At 36.0% G+C, this 13534-nt stretch overlaps 1 protein-coding gene across 1 annotated transcript in view; it reads left to right on the top strand.

The window, feature by feature from the left end:
* SLC13A1 (solute carrier family 13 (sodium/sulfate symporter), member 1) overlaps nt 1–10567 on the top strand; it is a 79088-nt gene extending 68521 nt beyond the window's left edge. The window contains exons 12-15 of the mRNA XM_006771425.2: nt 1234–1343; nt 6418–6579; nt 8030–8167; nt 10064–10567. Of these exons, the coding sequence (XP_006771488.1) occupies nt 1234–1343; nt 6418–6579; nt 8030–8167; nt 10064–10198 (545 nt within the window). The 3' untranslated portion in view covers nt 10199–10567. The remainder of the gene's footprint in view (nt 1–1233; nt 1344–6417; nt 6580–8029; nt 8168–10063) is intronic.
* Nucleotides 10568–13534: the final 2967 nt, after the last annotated feature.

Below are 13534 nucleotides of genomic sequence, written 5' to 3'. Positions count from 1 at the left end.
AGAATCAAGAAATGACTAATGAGTCAGATTTCAAGGCCCTGACAAATATAAACAGTATAGCATAGAAATGAATGCCTTTCATTCTTCATTGAGACTAGAACATCTCAAAGTGCAGTATAAGGAGATGTTGCACTACAGAGCAATGATTTCTATGAAACCCTGAGAATTCTGACCATTGAAATCTAAGCCCCACGGCCTGGCAGGGGCAAGTGTTGAGGAACTAATATTTGACTTAACATCCCTGGCTCCAACATCGGAGTCCCCCTCAGATAGAGCCTTGCCCCTCTCTCCCATTTCTTTCTTCTTATTCTTCAATAATTTTTCTCCCTGATAAACTCATTTGCAGTAGGTTTAAAAACAACAGATAAGACATACTAGGTTACATTTTACATGAAAGGTACACTTCAAAGATGTTTGCATTTTAACAGAATATATGGTCTTAATTCAAGTAAGAAATAGCAACATTTCTGTCAACAGTGAAGGATATGTTTGGTTTAGGTTTGGGGAAAAGGGATGGGAAGGAAGAAAATCAGTAACCTTAGAATCTCATCATGTAGAAGGCTGACTGCTACACATAAATGATAACTGGAAATAATGTGTTCATGGACAATCTTATTTCTTAATAAATCTATGGAGCCAGTAGGAACCAATTATCAAGAGAAATCTTTAAGATAATTGCTTTATGAGTATTTTAGGGGTCTCATGAATGATACTTAAATTATTTAACCTGAGTTTTGAATTGCTTTAAACTGGAATCCTGATGAACCTGTTATATGCTGCACCCTTGCAATTTGAAAAAAAAATAATAATAAAACATTCAAATAAATACTAATGAATATTAATGCAACACTTATGCTATTAGAACCATTGGACTGTCACAGACAGTTTGCATAGCAAAGAATAGTATAGTCCAATACACTGTTTTACTCATAGTAGGCAAAGATGTTAATGGAATCAAATGAATAAATAGCATTATAAATGATAATGTTATAATTTATCTAAATTCATTTTATAATATAATCTAAAGGATTTTTCCAAGTTATGACCTGTTTAAGTAATATAATCTTCCACCTAAGATAGGAGGAAATTGCTCAAAGTCCAGATCAAATCCCCTGTCTTAAAACAAAATAATAGTAGTAAAAACTCCTTGGGAGGTGGCCATTACAGTAATGAAGAAAACAGTCTCATATCATATTTTAAGCAATGTGTAACTGTAGGGTTTTTGTTTTGCAGTTGCTTTTGATTACGCTCCACTGATTACTTGGAAAGAATTCCAGAAATTCATGCCCTGGGATATAGTCATTCTTGTTGGTGGAGGGTTTGCCTTGGCAGATGGTTGTGAGGTAATAATCTGTGTCTAAGATTTTTGTTGTTGTTGTTAATCCTCACACGAGAATATTTTTCCCATTGATTTTTAGAGACGGTGAGAAGGAGGGGGGGGGGTAGAGAAAGAGAAACATCAATATGAGAGAGTCACATCTATTGGTTGCCTCCCATAAGTGCCCAACTGGGCCTGGGGAGCAAACTTGCAACCCAGGTAAGTGCCCTTGACCCTGCATCAAATCTGTGAGCCCTCAGTGCACGGGCCAACACTATAAACACCGAGTCACACTGGCCAGGGCTGTGTCTAAGATATTTAACAATTAACTAGGCTGCTCCAAAGAAGAACATGGGAACATTCAAGCTTTTGTTATATTTAACTTCATCCTGTCATTTTAATGACACCGGTTTCAATAGCCATGCAGTAAGTATATCATACAGATGAGGTGAGTTCAGAGTTCAAAACATTTTACAGGCTCCAAGCATAAATGTTTATGATGCATGTCAAAAGAAATAAAGCATAGAATATTATAATTCTTAGTCCATGAAATAGTATTAGAAGAATAGCTTAATAAGAAAAATAAATAAAAATCATACATACAGTGACTACTAGTGAAACACTTTTTATTTATATTTTTTCCTTATTTCATGATAGATTTGAGTAGCTCTCAGAGTTTTCTGGAATATATCATAGTCTTAATGTTGTCAAAGAAGGACAATAAGAAATAATAGTAATGTATTACTTATTTATTTATTATATCATTTATTACATATTAAATATATTAAAGGTACTGAATACACGTTTGTGGAATAAAGTCCTGAGAGAATGTCACATAACCATAGCTAATATTGTATTCTTTCTAATTTTAGGGAAAAGTAAAACCATAGGTGGATTCAAGTTGGCTATTTCTTGGCCTATCTATCCAGTTGATATGAAGTAGATATCTGGGGAAGTCACTGTCCCTTGAAATTATCCTGGTCATTATAGGATTGCTTCAAAAATTTCATAAAAATCCTCTACTCTTAGACAAATTAAAAATCTCTTGTTTCTGGATTTTATAGCCTTCTGTAAAACATTCAAAACTCATGGCTGTTCCATTTTCTTTTTCTATCATCAAAGTAAGAATGATGGTGAGAGAGATGTTTTATACAGCCTTTTAGTTTCTGGGAAGTTAAACTTTTATACTTCTCAAGGCAAGAAACTACCTGCTCTGTTCTCTTCTTAATAACCTCCAGGGAGACTGGTTTTAGCTTCTGACTTTATTGTCAATTTTTCTGTATTGTATTTGGATACTGAGCTTTCAGCAATAAGATTTAGTAATAGATGAAATTCTGAGTGCCACTTACAAAGTCGTTTTCAGCCTACATTTGGCTTGCCTTGTAGACTTCTCAAATATAAGTGAGAGAAATATATGACAAATACACTTTTCCACTAGTCCAGCAGTAATGAGATCTGATTTCTCAGAATCAATAACCTTCATTCCTATGCCTGCTCATTTGAATTGTGAGGAAATCAGAATCAGCAATTCTGGAATAAATATGAACTTACATTCATCTTTCTTCCCCTAGAATATCTGTCTGGATTGGACACTCAAAAGAGGTTTTTAAAAGCATTGGCCAGACCCTGGTCTAGCAAAGTTTAAGGAAATGAAAAGATATGGGCCAACTCTGATGCAGTAGGCTCTCTCACTGGAAGGATGGGGAACCCCTGGAAGTAGGTCTAGTTTGCTATGAAAATCCTAGGACTACTATTCTAGGAATATCCAGAATAGCCCTACCTTTGAGTGGTGGGGTAGAAACCATAAGCTTCAAAATTCTGATTATGGGCAAATATGGCCCTAGAAATTGGTTTTACAAAGTTTTGAAGACAGTTAATTTTTAAAAAAATTTTTGTCCCAAATTGTAATTAGGAAAATGTTCAGAAATAAATAACCCTTCTGATTGGGAACCATGAGATAGCATTCACCTCATTGCAATTCCCTCTCTCTTAAGTGTCCCTTGATATGTTTTAACATGATTGAACTCTCATGTCCTGGTAGTCACTCTCAAACTCTTATCAGTGAATAAGTCCTCCTCTCCCTTTTTCATACATTCCTGAGTTAAAAATAAAAGAATTAAACACTGTTTTTATCAGCTCCCCACTGACATGGCAATAACAGAACATAAAGTGTCAATCCATAAAGATAAAGAATGTATAGCAGGAACAGTAACATATAAGAGATGTTAATATGATTTAAAATATAGAAACAGGATATTTGAGGGGTAACTAACTTTAGACTGTGGAAATAGTAGAGAAGGGTGGAATCTATGGATCTGAAAAAGGATAGCCAACAAGAAACAAGCTGATTCATCCACAGGATCCTGAAAGGGTTTAGAAATTGGAAGCAGCAGATTAACTGAAAGCTGGGGTAAAATTCAGTACTAAAGGTGAAGGATGGCTTCAGAGGTGTATAAGGAGCTGTGAGCCTCACAAATACTCTCTCCAGACCTAAATAGACAGGCAACTGCTCTCTTCCCTCCCTAGCAGAAAATTTAGATTTACTCTGTAACAAAGCTGAATCAATAAGACGCTGGCTCACAGCTCAGTCACCTACAGTAAAGCATTTTTCTTAACAATCTTTGACGAGGCACAAAGAGCTTTCAAAATCATTGTTTTGTTACCTCCCTTTTAAATGTGAATGGACTATACGAGGCCATCAGATAGTTGAGGAAGCCTCTGATACAATAACCAGTAATAAATAAGAAAAATTGAAAAGAAACACATAAAAGCAAAGAAAATGTATGATACAAAAGAAAATTTTTTAAATTTTATCATTGAAGCCCTAAAGAGATTTTAGAAACATTAAAGATATGCAAACCAAGTAGAATGTTACTTTCTAAATAAAGGATAAACAGAAAGTAAGAAAGGTCCACTGAAGATGAGAAATATTGTAAAAGAAATTTAAAAATTCAGTAGCAGATAGAAGATGAACTCATCTCAGGAAATAAAACAAAAAGATGAAGAAAAGGTAATATATAAAAAAAATAAGAAAATTAGAGTAGCAACTACAAATCTCCAACAGCCAACAAATAGGAGTTCCAGAAGGAGAAGAAAAAGGAAGAAAATAAGAAATAGTGGTTCTCAACCTTCCTAATGCCGCAACCCTTTAATACAGTTCCTCATGTTGTGGTGACCCCCACCATAAAATTATTTTTGTTGCTACTTCATAACTTTAATTTTGCTACTGTTATTAATTGTAATGTAAATATCTGATATGCTATATGTGTTTTCCAATGGTTGGGACCCACAGGTTGAGAACCACTGAAATAGAAGGACATTTCCAAAAATAATACTAGAAAATTCCCAGAACTGAAGACTTTGAGATCATGGACTGAAAGAGCTACTAAGTGCCCAATACTAAAGCATTTCATGTAGAATTTCGAAACCTTGGTGTGATGATATGATCCCAATGGCTTCCAGAGGTGGTGGTGATGGGGGGGAGGGACTATATATGGTATAATCTTTGCTAGCAGCATCTAAACATAGATAAAATTCATTCTTATGATATATGAAATTATATTTTAAGATGAACTTCTACCAATATGACTTAAATGGTATTCAGACTTTTTCCATCTAAAAGTAAAAAACAAACAAAAGTATAAATCAAGACCACAAATAACATACATAATATCTGGTATCCATATCTGGGGATATATTGCCAACTTTTGATCTAAGGGTATACTTCTTGTAATTAGAGCTTTTCTAAAAGATGCCAGTTCCAGTTTGACATGGGCATAAAATTCACACATGCAGTAGTCAAGTGAAATCTCATAAATGGATTATCTCGGATTATCTCGGGTGGGAATAGGGAATAGAATAACATACCTATTAATTTGCATCCAGCTGATTATCTTTGTACTGTGTACAATGAATCAAAGATCAGAATGCCATCAGTCTTTCTGGCTGAGCAATAATTATTTCAAGTCTAGAATTTTACAAGAACTAAGGTATCAAAATAGTGTGAAAAGAAAATAAAGAGGTTTTCAGACATACAGACATAAACAAAAGAAACCTCCCATTCACCAATTCTCAGAAAGCTATAGAAGAAGGTCCACCAACACAAAGGCATTAGGAAGAAAGGATTCCCACAGGAGAAGGAGGTGAGGGGAACTCATAGTACACCAGTGAACAGAGGTCTCAGAACAACAACAGTAGACTTCACATGAAGGGCAACTAGTACAGATGGGACCGAAGGAAGGAATACTCCAGGATGGACATCTCCCTGGGGGAAAATGAGAAGGAACAATATGTTTGTCTACTTTGGGGGAGTTTTCCATTTTTACTGGAGAGTACCCATGACAGGTACTTAGAAAACCAAGCAGAGAATGAGGCCATTACTCCCTGGGAAAACAACAGTAGAACAAAACAAAAAAAAGTAAATATGATCAAAACAAAAAAAGTAAGTATGATCACAGTACATTAAATGACTTGGTATGAACAATGTTCATATAATCATAATGGTGAACTTTAAATATTGATTTAATAAAAAATGTTGCAATATGAGTGTAAGGGAATGGAGGGAGAGGAAATATATGTGTGGTGGATGAGATCTGGTGTAAGAAAACAGAATCCTTATTTAAGTCAGTAAATAATGTCTACATTTGAAAATTAGGAAAAAGGGTAATTTTTAAAAATAGCCATAAATACCTAAACATAGCTCTAAATAAGCTAATCTCAGTTGAAAGTTGTTGTCTCTATGAAACACTATTTAGGAGTAGAGGGAGGTAGACCAGAAGGACCGCTCTTTCCTTAAAGCCCTACAATTCTAGTTGTTAAAATGTCCACATTTATTAATTAGATAACATTAACATTTAATTGAAAAATATAGGAGACAATTTAAACTTTCTAAAGTATATTGGTAGTCTTAAAATAAAAATAAATGAAAGCTTCTCCAGGTCAAAGCCCCCCAGATCAGCCAAGCCACAGGAAAATATGAGAGGTTAAAATTATATTTTAGAAACAGAGTTCTTAGAGAAAATAATGTTTTTTATAAATTTAAATTGTCCACTAAAATGAACTATTAATGAATAACAAATGTTGTAAATTTGTTTTCGTAGGAATCAGGACTATCTCTGTGGATAGGAAACAAATTATCTCCGCTAAGATCACTACCAGTATGGCTAATAATTCTGTTGTCTTCTTTGCTCGTCACATCTTTAACAGAGGTAGCCAGCAATGCAGCTACCATTACTCTCCTTCTCCCAATATTAGCTCCACTGGTGAGTATCTCACTTGTCCCATTTATATTCTTTATCAAAAGAGCAGTGTTCTGTTTTGCTTGTTCTGTTGTGGTATAGAATCATTTTTGGCCTGAATGGTCCTCCTGGAAATCACTGATAGAAGGGTCTTTATTTGCATTCCTACCTTTTAAGACACCTCAACTCAGCAGAATTCTTTTCTTCCACATTCAAGCAGCAGGATCTTAACCACTTACCTTCTGTTCACTCAGATTTTCAACTTGCAGATAAGTGGGACGGCCAACTCAGATCTTTTCCAGCTGTAAGACTTTTAGGTCCAGTGTTTCCTGACAATTTTAGTATTTCTAACTCTGACACTTCTCCCTCCAGATTAGTTCTGAACTTCTGAGAACTGCTTTACATAAGTGATTGAAAACCTAGGCTTACACTTCAGGCTTTGAGCTTAAATATATTAGACACAATTCTCGACTTCCCAGGGAAGAATTTTCAAGGATAAGTAAGAAGCAGATCTGCAAGGAGAGAGAGAGGGATAGACTGTCTTCCCTTCTTCTCCCTACCTAGCTAGCAATTACAAGAAATAGCTTTAAGTCAATGTTTTTCCTATTTGGACAGATGGGTTTGGTGAAAGGAAAGCACTTTAAATTAAGAGCATTGCCCTTCTGGAATTTTTCTGCTACTAGCTCAAGGGGCATATGTTAGCATTCTTGAGCTGATGCTTCAAATTAGAAAAGAAATGTTGGAATTTAAATTGGCATGTATTGTTTTTTTTCTGGTTTTTATTTCTCAACAGAGAGCATTTAGAAAAATATGTGATAAATTAAGAATAATGCTAATTTTCTTCTGTGATGATCCCTAAGCAAGTTTTAAAGTATATATGTCACAGAGGCAGTAAAGTTCATGGGATGATGAGAAGCTTTGGAGCCGGCGGGGCCTGAAACCCCACCTAAACTATACTGTTTGTCAGCTGTGTGTTTGATGAGTTACTTTTAGATTTTCAGGCCTTGTTTTCTCCATCTGTTATTTGGTCATAAGGTCATTGTGAAAATTGAGTTATATGATATATATATATATATAGTTTATTATATTATTTTATGTATTACATATAACACATGGAAGCTTCATATATTATATATAAACATATATATTTTATATACAGGTAAATACTTAGCATGGCACCTAATACCCAATAAGTAATAAATGGTTGCTGTTTTTGTTTAGTTTCTGGAATAAATGAAACTTTATTTTCTAAATTAACTGAGCTATAATACTTAAATGGGCACTAATAAGCACATAAACAAGAGGAAGAGACATTATATGAAAAATATTCTTCAAGTGATAACTGCACTTATGTATCATTTTATGTCTTAGGTTTCTACCTGCTTCTGGAAGTTTGTTATTATAATTTTGCCCATTTTTATGCTTGATGTATCTCAAAATATTACTTAGACTCTTTGTTTTTCTTTTGCAACAGGCTGAAACTATTCACGTGAACCCTCTGTATATTTTGATACCTTCTACTCTGTGTACCTCATTTGCATTCCTCCTACCAGTAGCGAATCCATCCAATGCCATCGTTTTTTCCTATGGCCATCTAAATATTACTGACATGGTGAGTGAGCTGAAAGAACACGGTCAGTCTCAGAAGCCAGTTTTTGTGAAGTCTTAGGTTCTCTCTCCTTTTACATGTGAATCAACTGCCGTGAAAAACATGGCTTGAGCTCTGCTTCTGAGAGTGAGTGTGTCATAGAGTGATTCTGGTCATATAATTGTTTGAAGAGTGATAACCAGAAGCAAACATGTCATTGACTGTATAGTCAGGATTACAGAGATACTGAATGTAGCAGCAAAGCATAGAATATGGTCAACACAAAGGCTAATCCTTACATGTCAAGATCCAATCCAACTTGACCTAGGATAAGGGAGGAGGGGCTAATGGAATTCAGCAATCAAGCACTGTGGTTTACTATCACAGATATTTGTGCGGCTGACATTGGCTCTGAATAACACATGAGGCTCAGTGCCTGAATGATGTAAAGTCATCTTTCTGTTCTGATTTAATAGCGGCACCTGAAGTGAAAGCACAAGCAAGTAATAATAGAAAGTCTAAGAGACAAAACATGCACATTTTTACCAAATACAGAAGTAGTGATGATCAAGAACTAGCTTGAGAATGCTCTAGTCTCCTCCCAATTTTGATTGCCAACTTCTCAGCCAAAACAAGCAAGAATATAACCAAAGTAAATTCGGGGTGCTTGCTATGGAAATGCGACTTCAAGCTAAGTCCTCACTTCCTTCCCTCCACACAGATTGCTAACCCCCCCCCACACACACACACACCACCACCCCTCACAAGGTAAAAATCCTGGAAACACCTCAATGCAGAAGTCATGTACTATCGTTTCAGTTAAAAAAATGTGCATAACATAAGCAATGTCCTATGTATGTGAGTTTTAAAAATAAAAACAACGTTCCGGAATAAATGAGTGGCTTGCATGGACTGGAAAGGGGATCTCTGTAGTAATCACTGCTAGGTATTCACCTTTTGCTTTGTTTTAATACAGAGATGCAAAGATAAGCAGCTTTCTCTGTAAAAACAGCTAGTAGATATTTGAGACTCTGTGGGCTGTATGGTCTCTGTCACTACTCCTCAACTCTGCCATTGCGTCATGAAAGCATTCAACGACAATATGTAAACAAATGGGTGTGTTGTTGTCCCATAAAACTTTATTTACAAAAACAGTTCATGGGCAGTAGTTTGTCGGCCTCTGTTTTAATGGATAGGAAGCAACTTTGAGATTGTTTCATGGACACCAAATGATGATGTCAGAGCTAGAAACGTGGGAACTCTAAGATAAATGAATAGAAGTGGCATTATTAAATCTTAATAAGAGAATACTGAAGGGTACACTATTAACAATATTGACTATGAAGGATCCAGTTATCATATAGTAACCTAAACTTTATACACTGAAATATAAAACCACAAACTCTAATTTTGATTTAACATGAAATGGTAGATTTTTTTTTAATCCTCACAAGAGGATATTTTTAATGATTTTTAGAGAGAGAGGAAGGAAGAGGGAGAGAGACACTGATGTGAGAGAAACATCCATTGGTTGCCTCCTGTACTGTTCCCTACCGGGGACCAGGGATAGAACATGCAGCCTTGCTATGTGCCCTGACCAGGAATCAAACCCCAAACCTTTTGGTGTACAGGATGATGCTCCAGCCAACTGAGCCACCTGGCCAGGGTGAAATGGCAGATTATTAAAGGAATTTTTTTCTCTAATCAGAATGGCCAGTATATTCCTAAGAGGAACTTCTCTAAAACTCTTCAGGTAAATGGCATTTAGTTGGGGACAGATTCTCTTTTGAAATGAATGAAAGAACTCATTGTTTTATAAAACAACAATTTAGTATGCATGTAAATAAATTTGTAATGGTATTCCAATTCCCTTCAGTTTTCTTTTTAGGAGACTGACACTTATACTCTTTCCTGTTCAAGGTTAAAGCTGGACTTGGCGTCAACATTTTGGGTGTTGCTGTGGTGATGCTGGGCACGTTCACCTGGATGGTGCCCATGTTTGACCTCCATACTTACCCTTCTTGGGCTCCTACAGTTAATGGGACCATGCCATGACAAGCACCAATGCTCTAACCATCCTGTGGTGAGTTTTGGGAACCATTAAGAATTCACTGCAGAATTTAACTCTGAAAAACTGATGACACATTTAAGTCCGTCCTGGTGTAGCTTCTGCACTTCCACTGAACACTCAAAACTCTGACACAACTCAGACTCTATATTTCCTTTGAGATGCAGCCAGAGTGTCTAAGTGCCTTCATCAAGAAGCCCACAGTTGGGATTTTGCTCATGGACCATAAGTATCCTGCTTCATCACAAGAATAATTTATAACTTGACCTTCAAAGAGATCAGGTCATTTGCTTCATCTTACCATTTGGGTTCAGTGTAACATTTCAAATGTCAATTTATTATTTGAGTAACTTCCCATGAAGCTATATATAAAAAATAAAAAATATAAGTTAATTACATACTTGGATAAATTATTTCTCTAGTGTTGTTCAAGGGAATTTTCTGAAGAAAAAAATTGTGGTCATCTGGTGGTATAAAAGCAAAATTTAATCTAAATAAATGTGAATCCAATAAACAACAAAAACCTCATATATAAGGACCAATTTCCACTTGACCTTATGGTCAGAGTAATATAATTTGTACTTTTATGATCTCAGTGCACTGAGAAATACATTTTGTAGATCTATGATTTGCACCATTAGCACAGTTAGAAGAGAAAGCTAAACACTGTAAAACTATTACTACACTTATGTATAATAATTTTGCTTAAGTGTTTATCTTATTTTAGAATACACAATGTCATATACAAAAAAGGTGATTCAGAAATTTAAATGAATTTTCACTGCATATATAGATGTAGAAAAAAATCACATAACTCCATTATATCAACATTGAAATTAAATAAAAGGAAAATAAGGAGTGAAAAATTAAAACTATTGCTATACTTATAAAAAATATAAATTATTTATGGACAGGACACAAAGAGAAAAGAACTGAACATTTAAATAAAAGTAGGAAGAGGCTTGGCTGATGTGGCTCAGTGGTTAAACATCAACCTATGAACCAGGAGGTCACGGTTGATTCTAGGTCAGGGCACATGCCCAGGTTGCAGGCTCAATCCCAGTAGGGGGCGTGCAGGAGGCAGCTGATCAATGATTCTCTCATCATTGACATTTCTATCTCACCCTCTCCCTTCCTCTCTGAAATCAATAAAAATATTTTTTTAAAAAGAAGGAAGAGAATAGTCTTCTAGCACTCAAGATGTGAAAGAATAAGGTCTATTGGCATTTCAAAATTAGTGTAAAGGGGAGAAAATGATAATTAAAAACAAAAATAGATGGCTATATAGAAAAAGATGGAAAAGTTAAAATAGTAATTCTCATAAAAAAATAAAATGAAAGGTAAGGCTTAAAAAATACCTTTGCTATTTTTCATTTTCATGTGAAAGTCATCAAGCCAGATTTGGTTTTATTGTAAATTAAATATAGTAAAGATGATTTTTATTAAAGACTAGAGGCTCGGTGCACGAAAATTCATGCACTTGGGCGGGGGGCAGTCCCTCAGCCCAGCCTGCGCCCTCTCACAGTCTGGGAGCCCTCAGGGGATGTCCAACTTAGGAGTGGGCCTAAGCTACCATCTGGCCTTCCTCTGCGGGTGGTTACCAACGGGCTGATCAGGGGACCGTGCAGGCAGCAAGAGACTGGCCCTGCCCCCCATTGCGCCACCGCCACCAGTGGTCTCCCTCTGTGGGATGCAACCGCAGCAAGCTGATCAGGGGATGACGCTGGTGGTGGCCCTGCCCTGAATCACCCCACCGCTGCCACTGCCCCTGGTCTCCCTCTGCAGGAGGCGACCAGGTGGGCGATCAGGGGATGGCGCCGGCGCCCATCACCCTGCCATTGGTCGCCGCCGCCCTCCCCCCCATTGCTATCTCCTTCCTCTGCCCACTGGCATGCATCTTGGCTGGCCTGGCGCCAACTGCTCTCAGGCCTCGCCCCCACACCGACAGGTCGTTTCGCTGTTCAATTGATTTGCATATTACACTTTTATTATATAGAATGATTTTTAAAAATGGAATGCATTTCTTTAGGAAATCATATATTATAGATTGCCTGTATTCATCATTTGTCTATTGATTAGGCAATGAAAGCGTAATAATTTATTTCAAGGCAAAATTTGTCCATTTAAACCTTAAACTATAATGTTGCTGCTTTGTGTATCTCTTCTATGTTCACTCTTTCACCTGTTCCCTTCCCTATCATGGTACACATTTATTTATGATCTGTAGTATCAATTACATTTCTGCTTTTTTCTAGCCATTCAATTTATCAGTGATGAATTACACTGTATGATGAATACATTTTTATTATGAAGGTAATAAATGACTTTTCAAATTATAATGAATAAGTTTTGTTCTCAAGAAAATAATGTAAATATTTCAGCTTGAATCATTTTAATAAATTACTTCCAACAGCTGCCAGCTGAGTACAGGAAAAATAACACTTAGTCAAAATTTGTTTACATGAGCTAGATAGTTCTCTTGCTACATCTCTATGTTTGGTTGATATATCAAAAATGACTTAATTCACCCATTTCATGTTTGCCCCATTTACATCAAGTCCTCAATCTCTGTTAGATTGAGAGTGCATGCTGTCTTTGAAAGTTTCTAAAAGGCAACCTTAACAGATGATCAAATAAATGTTTGTCCTCCCACTCAGTGGAAGATAGTGCTTTTGTTATTACCTTGATCCTTACTTAAGATTAACTAGAAATTTCTGTCACTTTAAATCCCAGTATTTTACTTAGGATTAGAACTTGTCTAGATAATAGTCGCAATTTCACTAAGTGCCTTTTACTGTCTGTTCATCTAAGTATTTAGAGGACTTCACTGGAAGGTGTGTATTCTTCAGTCACTCCCACTGCCTCTGTACATGTCAGCATCTTTAGAATTCCACTTCCTTTCTTCAAATGTGTGCACTGTTTTCACCTTACTTGGTATCCAAGGCTTTGTTCTCTCCTTTTCAGCCTGGAAGGTGAAGAGTTACACTTTTAACCAATATTTCTAATAAATGTATTAGCAAAATTTAATAACACAATATCATGACACATTAATTGTCTCTTGAAATGTGTACTACATCTTGGTATATGTAAAAGATTATTGCTAGCTATATCTCTGCCATGGCTAAATCACAAAGATTATTTGACACCAAAAGCATAGTCCATAAAAGTCCATAAAAGCAAAAATGAATAAATTGCACATTAAAATTTTTAACTTAAGCTCAGCAAAAGACCCCACCAAGCCCTGGTTGGGTAGCTCAATTGGTTGGAGCATCACTCTGTACACCAAAAATTTGTGGGTCCAAGGATACAGTTAATAGTGCGAT

The sequence above is a fragment of the Myotis davidii genome, unplaced genomic scaffold (genome assembly GCF_000327345.1).
Source record: "Myotis davidii unplaced genomic scaffold, ASM32734v1 scaffold865, whole genome shotgun sequence".
Taxonomy (NCBI): domain Eukaryota; kingdom Metazoa; phylum Chordata; class Mammalia; order Chiroptera; family Vespertilionidae; genus Myotis; species Myotis davidii.
The sequence above is the reverse complement of the archived record's forward strand: the minus strand, read 5'-3'. Positions and strand labels throughout refer to the sequence as shown.